The 15,188-nt window shown below is 40.4% G+C and overlaps 1 protein-coding gene across 1 annotated transcript in view; it reads left to right on the forward strand.

Annotated features, from left to right (window-relative positions):
• The first annotated feature begins 6,774 nt into the window (after positions 1-6,774).
• The window catches only part of Rtf1 (RTF1 homolog, Paf1/RNA polymerase II complex component), a 61,463-nt gene continuing 53,049 nt past the window's right edge, over positions 6,775-15,188 (forward strand). The window contains exon 1 of the mRNA XM_046461640.1: positions 6,775-6,972. Coding sequence (XP_046317596.1) covers positions 6,775-6,972 — 198 coding nt within the window. The remainder of the gene's footprint in view (positions 6,973-15,188) is intronic.

Here is a 15,188-nt window from a genome sequence, read left to right on the forward strand (position 1 = left end):
CTTGTTGTGGGTTAGCATCCAAGACAGGATCTTTCTAAGTTGCTAAGGCTGGCTTTGAACTTTTTATCATTATAACTAATAATATATAGCTCAGATGTGTGACCTCCAAAACTAGTGATTTTTATAAAACTAAAAGCAAGTAACTAAGGGGGAAGATTGGAGCTCAGAATCAGAGAAGTAGAAAGTACAAAGCATTGTTTAGTATAAGTGAGATTAGGCCAGCTGTGTTTGTTGGCAGGTAATTATCAAAGTTAGAATACTGTCTTCTCATGGAGTCTTGGAGACTGAAGTCTTATTCTTTTGATGGTTACATTCCTGAGAAATGACTCTCAAGTCCTTGAGAGATGCTTCTGTGCTATGAAGGATACATATTTACAATTATAAGCCTTTTTTTCAGGTAAATGCCCAGCAAATGATTGTGGTCCATGGTTTTAGATTTGCAGGAGCATGGCTCTTACAATGAGACTCCACTATTGATTGCTAAGTAGCATTTTCTCTCCTGGTAGTAAAGTAACCTCAAATATTATTAGAGAAACCATTTCTCCACTCTTGGCCATATGATTTAATTCTGAATATAGACCTCGATGTTGTCCTGCCCTGCCCCCCAAATTTGGCAACATACCAATGGACTACTCATGACTCTTTCTATCTTAAATTTTTATCTCATTGTCCTATACGTGAAGTCCCTCTTCTTGGTAACCTATATTTGATTGCTTGAAACCCTCTGGGAGTCCTTTTTCAAAGTTAAGTGCAGGCAGGACAGTGACTTGAATCCCTTTTTCCTCATAGTTTCTCCTGATCTTGGTCCTTGGTGTCTTATCATTTCCAATATGCAAAAGAAATTTGAGAAGATCAGTTCATGGTCAGTCAATTCCATTGCTGTGGACCTGAGATAAGGCAGAATATCATGGAGGAAGAGCATGGCAGAGGAAAGTTATTCAGCTCATGGTAGCCAGGAAGCAGAAAGTGGAAGTCCAGGATAATCATCAGAGTAGCCTGATTTCCAATAAGGTTGAACTTGCAAGGCAGATCTGTTAAATGAAGGCCAGGGCATTATCTGGGAAATAATGGAATTTGGGATAGGAGTAGTTGGTTAATGCTCCTGAAGAGGTCTCCTTCCCCCACCAGTATTAGGAATTGAACAAATGGTTAGGCAAACATTCTCCAAGTGAGTACATTCTCAGGTCCCTCATTTTTCCTTTTTGTTGTCCTAGGGATGGAACCTATGCTAGGCAAGCATTCTACCACTGAGTTATATCCTCAGACATTTTTTTATGTAGAAAAGGGTCTGGAAAAGTTGCCCAGGCTGGCATTAAACTTGCAATACTCCTGCCTCAGCCTCCAGAATATCTGGGATTACAGTTGTGGACCATCACATCTGGTGCTTGTCTTTCTTGTAGACAGGCCTGTCTCCTGCAAATTGCATGTACAGCCCCCATACACAGCAAATCTGCCTTTACCCTTTGCCCTGGTCACTATACTTATAACCAAGTGAGACACATATTGGGCCTGATAAAAGAGGAAAGAAACTATACCCAAAAAAGCTATAAGAACTAGCAAAGCAGTAATGCCAGGAGTTGGGAGAATAACAAGGACTGCATTCTGAGGGTGCTTATCAAGATAACCAAATTTTTCAGCCAGGTATGGCGGGGCATGCCTGTAATCCCAGTGGTTTGGGAGGCTGAGGCAGAAGGATTGAGTTCAAAGCCAGCCTCAGCAATTTAGTGAGGCCCTAAGCAACTTAGTGAGATCCTATCTTAAATTATATATATGCATGCATATATATATTTAAAAGATAGTATATCCAACTACAACTAAAAATTAAAAGAATAATAAAAATAGATGGACACAATCCCTTTACTTGTTTATTTTTTTATGTGGTGCTGAGGATCAAACCTAGTTCCTCACATGTGGTAGGCAAGCACTTTCCTGAGATACAACATTTATTACCTTGCTAAGGATCCCAAATTTGCAGAATTGCTACTACAGTGGCTATTAAAAGCATGGAAAATTCTACAGCTCATATGAAGTAAAAAAATATAAATAAAAAAGGCAGAACTGCCAAAACTGATTGTTTATGATTAGAAAGCTTAGAGAAATGAATGTAAGTGAAAAATATAAGGCTAGAAAAATCCGTCAAATGATTGTTTCATGGAAATACCTAGAAGATACACCATTACCAAGGTCATAAAGAAAACATATTGGTAAAAGGTGCACCAGTATCACTAGGAGTTTGATAGTGTTTCTATCATGTGGGTCATGACTAACTACAGGAGAGGTTGTTACAAAGCTAGGCTCACTAATGGCAATGGGGTGATTGGGCCTTCAAATAAGAGGCCAGGTGGCAGTACTTACTGCCAGAAACTAGATAGATGCAATGATTATAATTGGAAGGTTAGAGTGACAGTCAAGGACGCCTGACCCTCAGGGAATTATGGAGATTGTTAGTGGAACAAGGACAGGAAATAGGTCAGAAAATTGACAGCAGGTGCCTCCAGTAAAAAGTTAGCATTTCTTGCCCACTTTCATATCTGAGCCAATTTTCAGATTCTGAACTCAGGTCTTAAAGAGAAAAGGACACCTAAAGAAAGGTCCCTGCAGCACCATGGCTGCTGTGGCCAGCACCGCCAAACTAGCAGGTTCCAGTGTCTTATGCCTTTGTATAGTACTTTCCCAGCCTCCAAGTATGCCACAGCCATGAAGTCATCAGGGACCCCAATCTCAGACATTGGTCTCCCAGTCACTGTCACCACTCTCCACACATGACAAATATTCACAGCAATGATTCCCCTAGTCTTTCTGCTAAAGTTCACATACACACATTTTTGGGGGGAGTGGGTACTGGGGATTGAACTCAGGTGCTTGACCACTGAGCCACATCCCCAGCCCTAATTTTTTTTGGATTTTATTTAAAGACAGGATCTCATTAAGTTGCTTTGCATCTCACCGTTACTGAGGCTGGCTTTGAATTCATGATCCTCCTCACCACTGCACCTGGCACACACATAAACTTTTTTTTCTCTTTTTAGTACTGGGGATTTAACCCAGGGATTGTTGTACCAGTGAGCTAAATCCATAGTCCTTTTTATTTTGAGACAGGGTCTAGCTAAATTGCTGAGACTGGCTTTGAACTCTCTCTCCTCCTGCTTCAATCTCTCAAGCCACTGGGATTGCAGGCCACCATGCCCAGCTGCTTATTTTTAATCAAAAAAATAATATGGTTGTGAGCTGGGCTCAGTGGTGCATGCCTGTAATCCCAGCGGCTCAGGAGGCTGAGGCAAGAGTAGATCATGGTTCAAAGCCAGCCTCAGCAGTGGTGAGGCGCTGAGCAACTCAGTGAGAACCTGTCTCTAAATAAAAAATACAAAATAGGACTGGGGATGTGGCTGAGTGCCCCTGAGTTCAATCCCCAGTACCAAAAAGAGAAAGATATATAGATTGTAGGGAATAGAAAACCAACTCATTTGTTAGTAAACCCATAGTTTTTTTGCCACTTTGCATTTTCTCAAACAACAGATGTAAAAAATTTCTTTTGTCCTCTGGGGTAGCCTGTATAAAAAGGGGTCCTTTACAGCATTTTAAATGTACATGCCTTTTGCAATATGTACGTCATGAATGTAAGCTCTTGAGAGCAGGGAACTTGTTTTGTTCAGATATGTAATATGTACTTGATAAATACATGTTAAATAAATATTTGCACACAAAGACAATTTTGTTTCAGAAAAGAATACATGGATTTCTTGGAATGACAGAATTTTATATAGTTTTCTTTCCCCTTATACCTTTCTAAGTTGATTTATAATACGGAGAAATCATTTTATGAATAAAAAATCTAGTTTCCAAAACTATTTTAAAATTATGATAAAAATTTATTCTTGGTATAAAAAGTTCAAACAGCACAAAAGACTATAAAGTAAAAAATAAAAATTGGTAGGGGCTGGGGCTGTAGCTCAGTGGTAGAGTGCCCACCTAGCATGTGTGAGTCCCTGGGTTTGATTCTCAGCACCACATAAAAATAAATAGATATTAGAAAAAAAAAAGAAAAGAAATGTTTAAAAAATAAATTAATTAATTAAATAAAAATTGGGCTGGTGACCTGGCTCATGATAGAACACTTGCCCAGCATGGATGAGGCCCTGGGTTCTCTCCCCAACACTTCAAAACTAAATCTAGGATATGAATCTTAATGTTATATGTCACCATTATGAACCAAAAAAATTTCTTTTAAAGTAAATCTGGGGGGCTGGGGCTGTAGCTCAGTGCCCCTGCCTCTCGTGTGAGGCCCTGGGTTCGATCCTCAGCACCACATAAAAATAAATAAATATACTCTGTACATCTACAACTAAAAAAATTAAAAATTAAAAAAATAATAATAATAAAGTAAATCTGGGACTGGGATGTAGTTCAGTAGTCGAGCACTTGCCAACACATGCAAGGCTTCAATCCCCAGCACTGCAAAAAATAAACAGAATAAAACAAAAATCCCATCTCTAATCCTTTTTCTCCAACACCTGCTGTACAGTCTCCCTCCTCAAAGTGTAATAACAATTATAGCTGACATTTATTTAGTCTTTGCTACTAAGCATTTGAAGCACCCCCTCATCCTGCGCCGCCTTTTTACATGTGCTAACTCATATAAACCTTGTAAGAACGTTATGAGTTCATTATTATCATCATCATTTTATTAATTGGAAGCTTTCACAGGTTTAGTATTTGGGAAAGCCAACTCAAGAGGGAATTGAGGGAGGGGAGGGGGGATAGTAGAGGATAGGAAGGGCAGCAGAATACAACATACACTAGTATGGCAGTATGTAAAAATGTGGATGTGTAACCGATGTGATTCTGCAATCTGTATACGGGGTAAAAATGGGAGTTCATAATCCACTTGAATCAAATGTATGAAATATGATATGTCAAGAGCTTTGTAATGTTTTGAACAACTAATAATAAAAAAATAAAAATAAAAAAAAGAGGGAGTTGAGTGCAGGATGGTTATTCTCTTCATTTAGATGATTTAGACACTGATTAGTCTCAATATGGAGTAACTCCAGTACATGAATAATGAGAACTCCTTATAGAGATATGAAAATCAAAAGATTTCATCTGGGTACAGTAGTGCTGGCCTATAATCTCTGCAACATGGGAGGCTGAAAAAAGAATGGAACTTCAAGGTCAGCCTGGGCATCTTAGTGAGATTCTGTCTAAAAAAGGGAAGGGATATGGGTTCAACCCCAAGTACAGCAAAACCAAACTAAAACAAATCAACAATTTCACTCAAAGAACATAGCTTTTAAAATTCTAGTCAAGGGCTACTGATTATATTATAGCTTTTTTTTTTTTTAAGAAATTCTGTGTATTAACACATTTAGAGTCCTCATAGAAGGGCATAGGCTTTCAGGTGGTTAGAATTGGGAGAGATGCTCTGGTCATTTTCATCTTGGCCATGGGCTCATTCAAAGGTATGCTGGGGGATCAGATGTCTAGTGCTATATTTTAGGGAAAGTCTTCAGGAGTAAAAAGGTAGCGGGGCTTTATTTAGGTTATTTCCTTCACCTTAATCCTGAACACCTTTTCAAGTAACAACACAAATTGGACACTGAAGTAAGTATTTATTTCCAAGGACCTCTCTGTATGACATAATTTCTTCATTATTTTAAGGCATTTACATTTGTATGTGTAACTTTGTGGAAAAAATAAAATTTATACAGAAAAGGGCAAAGGGGAGTAAGGAAGCAAGAATTCATTAGCCTTCTCAAAGAACTAATTCCTAAGTTCACTACCAGAATTAATGGATTAATGAGCTCCAACAGTTCTGAGAGCAGTTTCAAATTATTACTTATGCTCTTATATTCTAAGTTCTAAAAAAAAGAAAAAAGAAAAGAAAAATCAATTCTGGAGCTACCTTTTTCATAGTTGACCTCAAACTGAAAAGGTATAAACCGAATTTATTTCTTCCACACATCATCTTCTCTGTTTTTGAACTTTTTTATTTTGATAAAGGGCCCACTTGCCACCAGCTTCCTAAACCAGAATCTGAACATCATCCCTATCTGGGACTTCTTTCTTTTCCCAAGTAATCCTTAGTATAGCATATTAGGCTCCAAATGACAGGAGCTGCATCCTTCCCCCGCCCATCTCCCTAACCACACCTGCTGCTCCGGCTATAAAGAATTTCAGTTCCCGGATCCCAAAGGTTTGTCTTTCTCTCTCTCCGGTTTTGTTTGTTTGTTTGCTTGCTTGTCGGGGATGGGTATCGAACCAAATCGCTGGGCCTTTTCGCACGCAGTTCTCTGCTTGGAACACTCTTCCGTCCATTCTTCTTTTGGGTAACTCAGATGCATTCTTCGGGTCCCAACTCAGCTGTGACTTGGATAGTTCACGTAGGTAGGCTCGGTCCCTCAACCGATGTGCTCGGCAAGTCCGGGACGACTGTGCTGTCCACTGGGGTAACCCTCGAAGTGGTCTTCCACACTCCATCAGTTTCGGAGAACTAAAAGGATGGATATGCGTGTGCTTTCAGAACGAACTTAGGTCCTTCGGTCTTCAGCCCCTGATAGGTAGGTAGCTGACGGAGCGCAGGCCTGGCAGCCGAGAAACAGCCAAGGTTTCCGGGGCCGGTCCCCGGCAAGACAACGGCAGTGCTCTGCCGGGAAACCATGAACATACGGCCCCGCCTCCCACGGTGCGTCGGGGGTGGGGCAGGGCGGGGCGCCGGGTGCCAGCGAACGGCGTGCGCCTGGCGGGGGGCGGGGTCAGGGGCGGAGCGGAGCGCGCATGCGCGGTCGCCTTTGTGTGGGTCGAGCAGCGGCGGCTTCGGCGGCAGTGGCGGTCCCACTGGCAGGCGGGCAAGAGGGGAGTCCGGGCGGCGTCCGGCGTGGGAGCCGGGGGACCAACATGGTAAAGAAGCGGAAAGGCCGCGTCGTGATCGACTCAGACACGGAGGACAGCGGCAGCGACGAGAACCTGGATCAGGTGAGGGCAGGCCGCGGAGGCGCGGGCCGGCAGAGCAGGAGGGCTGAGTCCCAGCCACTGGAGCCCGGAGCCGGCCGGGCCCGGAGTCTCCTGGCTTGAGCGCCTGACCCGCCCGGTGTCCTGACTGCTGCTGCAACCCTCTTCTTGTCCTACTCGCAGCATCCAAGGCCCTCCGAGTCTAGCCCAGGCCTGGAGACCGAGCACCGAAGACTTGGCGCCTTGGGCGGGGAGGCGGGGCAGGGACCGGGCAGATGGGCCTCGGGCTCTGGGGTACCGAAGGGGGCCACGATCAGATCTACTGGGGCTGGATCGGGGCGGCCGGCTGCAAGCCAAGCGATCCGGGCCTGGAGAGATAGGAAGTATCGCCCGCCAACCCTGGAAGCTGGGAGGTTTTGGAGGAGGTGCAAGGGTAAGCGTGGGGCGATGGGAGGGGGAGAGAGCTGAGAAGGTGCGGACTCAGGAAGATGAAGTTTTTTAGGAAAGGGGTTGTGGACAGAGAGGAAGAACATTGGTAAATGTTCTGAGGAGTTCTGCTTGCTTGGCGAGGAAGTCTTAGCTGTGGGCACGAGTCTGTTTGGCGACTAGGGTCGTTTGTGGTTGAGATGGGTTCCCGTTGGAATGTCAGACCGAAGAAAACACTCTAGGGAGGAGGAAACGGTGGGGCAGCATGGAGGGATTGTGGCCCAGGCATCTTAGATCTTTTGTAAAGCATCCCAGAATTCTTTCTTACTTGAAGATTGTGAAGGAAGCATTGAAAGTAACTTTTGGCCTTAGTGTCTTGGGGTAGCTTGAACTGTTTATATACTCTAGAAAATACTGTAGGGAGTAAGCGGACCCTTGTAACAGTGCTCTAATGATAGCAAGAGGTACAAAGATGGTTTCCTCCATCTTTTAATGAGCAAATGATATAAAGAAAGAATATGCAAAAGATAATAACTGTATACTTTGAGAGAACATTGAACTTTAGATCTGAAATTTTGAATTCTAAATTGGACTTATGCTGCTTTCTAGCTATGGTCTTAGCTGTAAAATCGTGGTATTACATCAGTCTTGTCTATCTGATTGTAAGATCAAATGTTTGTAAGAATAATGATGCAAGTATTGTCAGCTTATAAGTTTTTTAATAAGTGGTTTCTTGGGAGTCCTTCGTACTAGGCCAGAGATCTAGTACTAAAGTATTTGGGCATAAAAAGGGAGGACTTGTTAAGAAGGAAGGACTGAAAGGTGTTAAAGAGGAACGTTTGTTAAATGGAGGTGGGGAAGTGGGGACTATTAAGGCATAGAAACCTTGTATTGGGCTAGGAATATAGAGAGTAAGTTGAAATTGTTCTCATTGAAAGGCTCCTGGAATCTAAAAAACATACTCTAGGTTATAAAAGTTTGGTTGGTAAGATAATTTTAGGCAGGCAATTAGGAGGATTAGAATGTATTTTTCACTATTTTCTGATCTGCAAGTGTGTTTCTGGTAATAACATCAGCTACCTTAAGGTGAACAGACAGCTTAATTAAGTGCTTTAGTTACATTATCAAGTTTTTTTTTCCTTCATTTTAATTTTTTTTTCTGTACTAGGATTGAACCCAGGCATGCTCTACCACAAAGCTGCATCCCCAAACCTTTTTAATTTTATTTTGAGATAGAATCTCCCTAAATTGCTGGGGCTGGCCTTGAACTTGCAAATCCCTTGCTTTAGCCTCCCAAGTGGCTGTGATTACAGATGTGCACAACCACACCCAGCTTTACATTCTCAAGTTTTCAAGTCATGGTGAAGTTGGAATCATTTTCTCCACTTTACACATGAGGAAAACAGAGCTTGATGAAGTTAAATAATTCTCAAAATTAGTGATAGAATTGGATTTTAATGTAAATCTGTACAAGTATAAGGCCTTTACTCATTCTACTAGACCAACTTAATCTGTTAGTCTTTTAATTTTTCCATATTACAAATGAGAATAATGTTTCATGGCCATTTTCCATGTTGCTAGAATTCATGTTGTAAAGTACACTGACTAGAGGAAATTGGCACATCAGTTAGAAAGATTATTATTATTTTTTTAATATCTTTTAGTTGCCAATGGATTTTTTACTTTATTTCTTTATTTATATGTGGTGCTAAGGATCGAACTTAGGGCCTCACACATGCCAGGCCACTGAGCCACAACCTCATCCTTGAAAGATTATTTAGGGGACTTAGTAAAGTACTTTTAAAATATCTGTTTTGAAGATGAATGAACTAAGTTGCAAATTATTCTGTTCTTAGTGGTTTTCCACAGAATTCTGATGAGGTGAGTAGATTGTTTCCATTGGTGGTTGAGATATTTTACCCGATTCACAGAGAGCTTTCTGCAGTAGGAACTGGAGGGGATTTTAGCTTGAAATCTAATTCTAAATATCTATTTATAAAAAGAAATTAATGTGAAATTTGTAAGTAATGCTTAATACATTTTAACAGCAATTCCAACTTACCTTTTATTTATTTATTTTTTAGTTGTAGTTGGACACAACACCTTTATTTCACTTGTTTATATTTTTATGTGGTGCTGAGGATTGAACCCAGAGTCTCGATCCTGTAAGGCGAGCACTCTACCGCTAAGCCACAACCCCAGCCCGCCCCAACTTACCTGTAACAACAACTTTTTTTTTTTTTTTTTAGTACTGAGGATTGAAATCAGGAGCACCTAACCACTGAGCCACATTCCTAGTCTTTTTTTGTATTTTATTTACAGACAGGGTCTCACTGAGTTGCTTAGGGCTTCACTAAATTTCTGAGGCTAACCTTGAACAGGCTTAACCTGCTGTCTCAGCCTCCTGAGCCACTAGGATTACAGGTGTGCACCACTGTGCCTGGCCCTTTTAACTTCTTTTTTTTTTTTAATATTTATTTTTTAGTTATAGTTGGACACAATACATTTATTTTATTTATTTATTTTTGTGTGGTGCTGAGGATCAAACCCAGGGTCTCACATGTGCTAGATGAGCGCTCTGTCGCTGAGCCACAACCCCAGCCCCACTCTAACTTCTTATTGGCATTTTTATTATGAGATGAGAACTAGATCAAAAATCTCTTCTACATCCTAACATGGGTACCAGGGTCTTCTGTCTGTTCCACATTGTGCCAGGTTCTCAGAGGAATCAAAATTCTCAGTCTTCTGGATGTTTTCCCTAGAGGCCTTCATAGAAGTTAACAGCCTGATTTTAGGTTCTTTTTTTTTTTTTTTTTTAAATATTTTTATTAGTTATTGATGGATCTTTATTTATTTGTTTATAGAACACAGGGATCACAGGTATGTGCCACACTGTGCCCATTGCCTGTTTTATTTTTTATTTTGAGATATGGTCTGCTAAATTGTTGAGGACCTTACTAAGTTGATGAGGCTGGCCTCAAATGTGTAATTCACCTGCTTCAGGCTCCTCAGTCTCTAGGATTATAGAAAACGTGGTGCTGAGAATCGAACCCAGTGCTTCCTTGCACATGCTAGGCAAATGCTCTACTACTGAGCCAGAACACAATCAGTACATTCTGGGCCTTTCTTTACCAAAATGTCTTGGGCTGCTCCTTCTAGTTTTAAGTCTTTTTTTTTTTTTTTTTTTGGTACCAAGGGTTGAACTTAGGGGCACTCAACCACTGAGCCACATCCCCAGCTCGATTTTGTATTTTATTTTAGAGACAGGGTCTCACTGAGTTGCTTAGCACCTTGCTTTTGCTGAGCCTGTCTTTGAACTTGAGATCCTCCTGCCTTAGTCTCCTGAGCTGCTGGGATTATAGGTGTATGCCACTGCGCATGGTTTAGTTCTGAGTCTTTATTGGAGCTTTAACATTATACTTGCTGTCTACTGTGTGATTCTTATAGAAAGAACAAAAACCATAACAAATCTCCAATTGTCTAGTATCAGAGTGACACACTTAGTAAGGATGCCCTTTTTCCCTGAGTTTTCCACATGGAAATCTAAGATATTTTTTCAATAGTACTATATTATCTCCAACTTAGTACTTATTGAAGGTGAAGTGGATGAACCTTCTAGGCTGTTTTTTCCTGGTGGTTGGGGTCAGAAGCCACTGGGTTGATTATTTAAAATGTAGGTTGGGGTGGTTAAGAGGTGTAGCAGCTACCCCAGACCTAATGGATCAGACCCTCAGAGCACATAGAGCCCTAGAGTTTGCATTTATAATAGATAAAGCCCAGGTAACTATGATTTATGTTAATGGCTGAGACTATTACCTGTCTGTATGCAAGTTAATCTTTTTAGTAAGACACTGTAAGTAGTTGGTCTCACATAATATGTCCAAATTAAGTGGAGTCGTTTAAAACTTGTTTTAATTTCCAAAGGTTTTTAAAACTCCTAAGTTGAGAATTTGAAGAATTTTCTTTTAGCATGAGACCTGCGAGTGACTCTGTTATTATGTTAGCCATATCCTTTCCTCAACATTTTTAAATCGCAAGATACTTGCCATTGGTGCTCTCTGGGGGAGGGGGGGATGCTGACTTTGAGGTAAACCTATAGGATTTTTATCATCATTACACATTTGCATAGAGATATTGAATTACTATTTATGAAAAATATTTATGCAGTGAATTCTATAGAATGAAAAGCACCCAAGATAATAAAGGAAATAATTCTCTATTCAGATCAGTGTTACTTAGTATTTATAAAAGTTTTTTCTACAACATATCCAGCATAGTAGTGTATTCCTGTAATCCTAGCAGATAGGGAGGCTGCCGCAGGAGGATCACAAGTTCCAGGCCAGCCTCAGCAAGTTAGTGAGGCCCTAAGCATCTTGACAAGACCGTGTCTCAAAATAAAAAATAAAAAGTGGTAGGGATATAGTTCAACTATTAAAGCCCGCTTAGGTTCAATCCCTATTACCTCCCTCCAAATAAGTTGTGAATAAAATAGGGTGGAGACACAGTTCAGTAGTAGAGTGCTTGCCTAGCATTCATGAGACCCTGATTTTGACCCCCAGTGCCACAATGAATAAATAAAATGAACAAAATAAAAAATTAAAAGTTGATATTCTTCATTAAAAAATAAGAGATCTCAGCCTGATTGGAGGGTCTGGTTCTTATTAAGCTCAGCCCTGAGGTTAGCTATTTTCACTTCCCATAGCAAGCCATTTAATAAACAAACAAACAAACAAACAAACAAGCAAATGTTACTGTACCTTTCTTTTTTAATTAGTTAATTTTAGTTTTTGGTAACGGGAATGAACTCAGGGGCATTCGGCCACTGAGCCACATCCTCAGCCCTATTTTGTATTTTATTTAGAGACAGGGTCTCACTGAGTTGCTTAGGACCTCACAGTTGCTGAGGTTAGCTAAGAACTCTAGATCTTCCTGTCTCATCGTCTGTAGCTGCTGGGATTACAGCTGTACACCACTGCGCCCAGCCCCCTGCCCCTTTTTTAAATGTGTGTGTGTGTGTGTGTGTGTATTTGTCAGTGGAGCTTTATTTTTATTTATTTTTGCATGCAAAGTATGTTCACACCAATTCGTGTCTTCATACATGTACTTTGAATAATGATTTCCCTCACATTCCACCATCATTTCTACCCCATGCCCTCCCCCCACCCTCTGCCCTATCTAGAGTTTATCTATTCCTTTCATGCTCCCCCTCCCTATCCCAGTATGAATCAGCCTCCTTATATCAGAGAAAACATTTGGGTTATATGTGGTGCTGAGAATTGAACCCAGTACTTCACACATGCTAGGCCTGTGTCTTTCTTTAAAAAAAAAAAAAAAAAAGAAAGAAAGAAAGAAGGTGTATATGGTGGCATATGCCTATAATCCCAACTATTTGGAAGGCAGTTTCAAGATCAGCCTCAGCAACTTAGTGAAACCCTATTTCAAAATAAAAAATAAAAGGGCTGAGCTGGGGATGTAAGTTAGTGGTAAAGTGCCCCTGGATTCAATCCCCAATACAAAAGAAAGAAAGAAAAACTATAGGCACATGGAAAGCTTTATTTCATAGTTTCCTTCCTTATTTAAAATGGTAATTATGTTGTCACATTCTCTTTCTCTGCTTATCAACTTGAAAAAGCAATAATTAAATTTATCTTTGAGAGAATAGGCCCCTAACTATTTTCTAGGATCTCTTTTTAGACATTATGTGTAAAAGGTATTGTTATAAAGTATCCTTTCCCATGTAACTTGGGAAATTTAAAATTTGTTTTTCTCATTAGTATAATTATAACTATTAGTATAATAGTCTAATTTTTCTCTTAGTGAGACTAGGTTTTGAAATCTACAATGAATTGGTGAGAAATCTCATTGTTGTAAGTTTTTAATTTGTATCATAATGTTGCATCTAGTTGGTATAACTCATTTGCTATCTATTTATCTATCTATCTATTTGTTATTTAAAAGAAATGATTAGGGAAGCCTAGCCTGGGTGGCACAAGCCTGAAATCCCAGTGATTTGAGAGGCTGAGGCAAGAGGATGGTAAGTTCCAGGCCTGCCTCAGCAATTCAGCAAGGCTGTGCCTCAAAAAGAAAAGAAAGAGGGGCTGGGGATATAGCTCAGTTGGTAGTGTGCTTGCCTTGCATGGTACAAAGCCTTGGGTTCTATCCCTAGCACTGCCCCCACCCACCCTCCCCCCAACAGAAAGAAAGAGAGAAAGAAAGCAAAGAAATGGTCAAATCTATCTCAGATGCAAGTTCTGTTGGTATATTTGTTGTTCCCTTAAGGGTGGAGATCATTTGTCTTTGACCAAATGTGTTAGACAGTGCTAGGCACTAGGGCTACTAGGTGAACAAAATGGAAGAAGGAGCTTAAAGTGGTATGAGAGAGAGAGAGATGAAGGAAGGGGACATGTTCAGAGAGTCATTTCCTTAAAACTGCTGTAGTCTGTGAAGGAAGAACAAGGATATTGTCTTTGATTAGCAACCCTATAGTAGCCTGATGCAAGTGACATTTAAACTGAAACCTGGAAGAAGAAAAGGAGGTTAGGAGCTTGAAGAGTAAGGAAGGGTGTTGTTGAGTGTTCATGGTTGAGAGACTAACATATAGAAAGAAATGAGGCAGAAAGGACCTAGTACCCTCATGAAACTGAAAGATGCCCAGGGTAAGTGGAACAGCACTAGTTGAAGAGATAGTAGTACAAATGAAACTGCAGAGGTAGCTTCTGTTTTGACTATTTGAGGGTGGAGAAGTCAAGTTTAGTGGGTTACAGCCAACAGTTAAAATAAAAATGAAATTTAATTGAATAGAAAACATTAAGTATGATATACATAGTAAAGATAAAGACTTTAATATGTTTCATGAAACCTGTGTTTCATTAATATATATGTGTGTATATAATGGATCCTGAGGTGTAATTTCTCCTACTGTTGACTGGGTTTAAAAAGAAAGTCTTAAAGCCATTGACAGGACTGTATTGTTAATATTAAGGTCTTCTGAGAGTAATAAGAAGGCATTGAGGGATTATAAAATGGAAGAGGTATTCAGATTTGCCATTTTTGTTTTTACAGAATCAGGGTCTCACTATTTTGCCCAGACTGACCTTGAAATACTAGGCTCAAGCTTTCCTGCTTAAACCTCCTGAGAGCTGAGTCTACATGCACACACCATGCACAGCTTTTCAAATTTAAACCCCCCACCCCATCCCAGTATTGGAGATTGAACTCAGGGACTGGCACATGCTAGGAAAGCACTCTACCATTGAGTTACACCCCCAGCACTCCCCCCTGCCTCTTTTTTTTTTTTTTAGTACCATGGGGTACTTAAAACACTGAGCCACATCCCTAGCCCTTTATGTGTGTGTGTGTATGTGTGTGTGTGTGTGTGTGTTTAGTTGTAGATGGAAATAATAACTTTATTTTTTAATGGATCAAACCCAGTGCCTCAAATGTGCTAAGAAAGCACTCTACCACTGAGCTACAACCTCAGCTCCACCCACTTCAACCCTTGCCCCTTTTTTTTTTTTTTGGTACCAGGGATTAAACCCAGGGGCACTTAACCACTGAGCCACTTCCCCAGCCCTTTTAAAATTTTATTTATTTATTTATATTTAGTTGTCAATGGACATTTTATTTCATTTACTTGCAGTGCTGAGAATCTAACCCAGTTCCTCACACATTGCTAGGCAAGCACTCTAACATACATAGAGCTATGATCCCAGACCCTTTTATTTTATTTTGAGGCAGGGTCTTGCTAAATTGTTTAAGCCTCACCAAGTTGCTGAGACTGGCTTTGAACTTGCAATCCACCTGCTTCAGCCTTC

This window comes from Marmota monax, unplaced genomic scaffold (assembly GCF_021218885.2).
Source record: "Marmota monax isolate L192 unplaced genomic scaffold, Marmota_monax_Labrador192_F-V1.1 WCK01_AAM20220418_F8-fsc00001, whole genome shotgun sequence".
NCBI lineage: Eukaryota > Metazoa > Chordata > Mammalia > Rodentia > Sciuridae > Marmota > Marmota monax.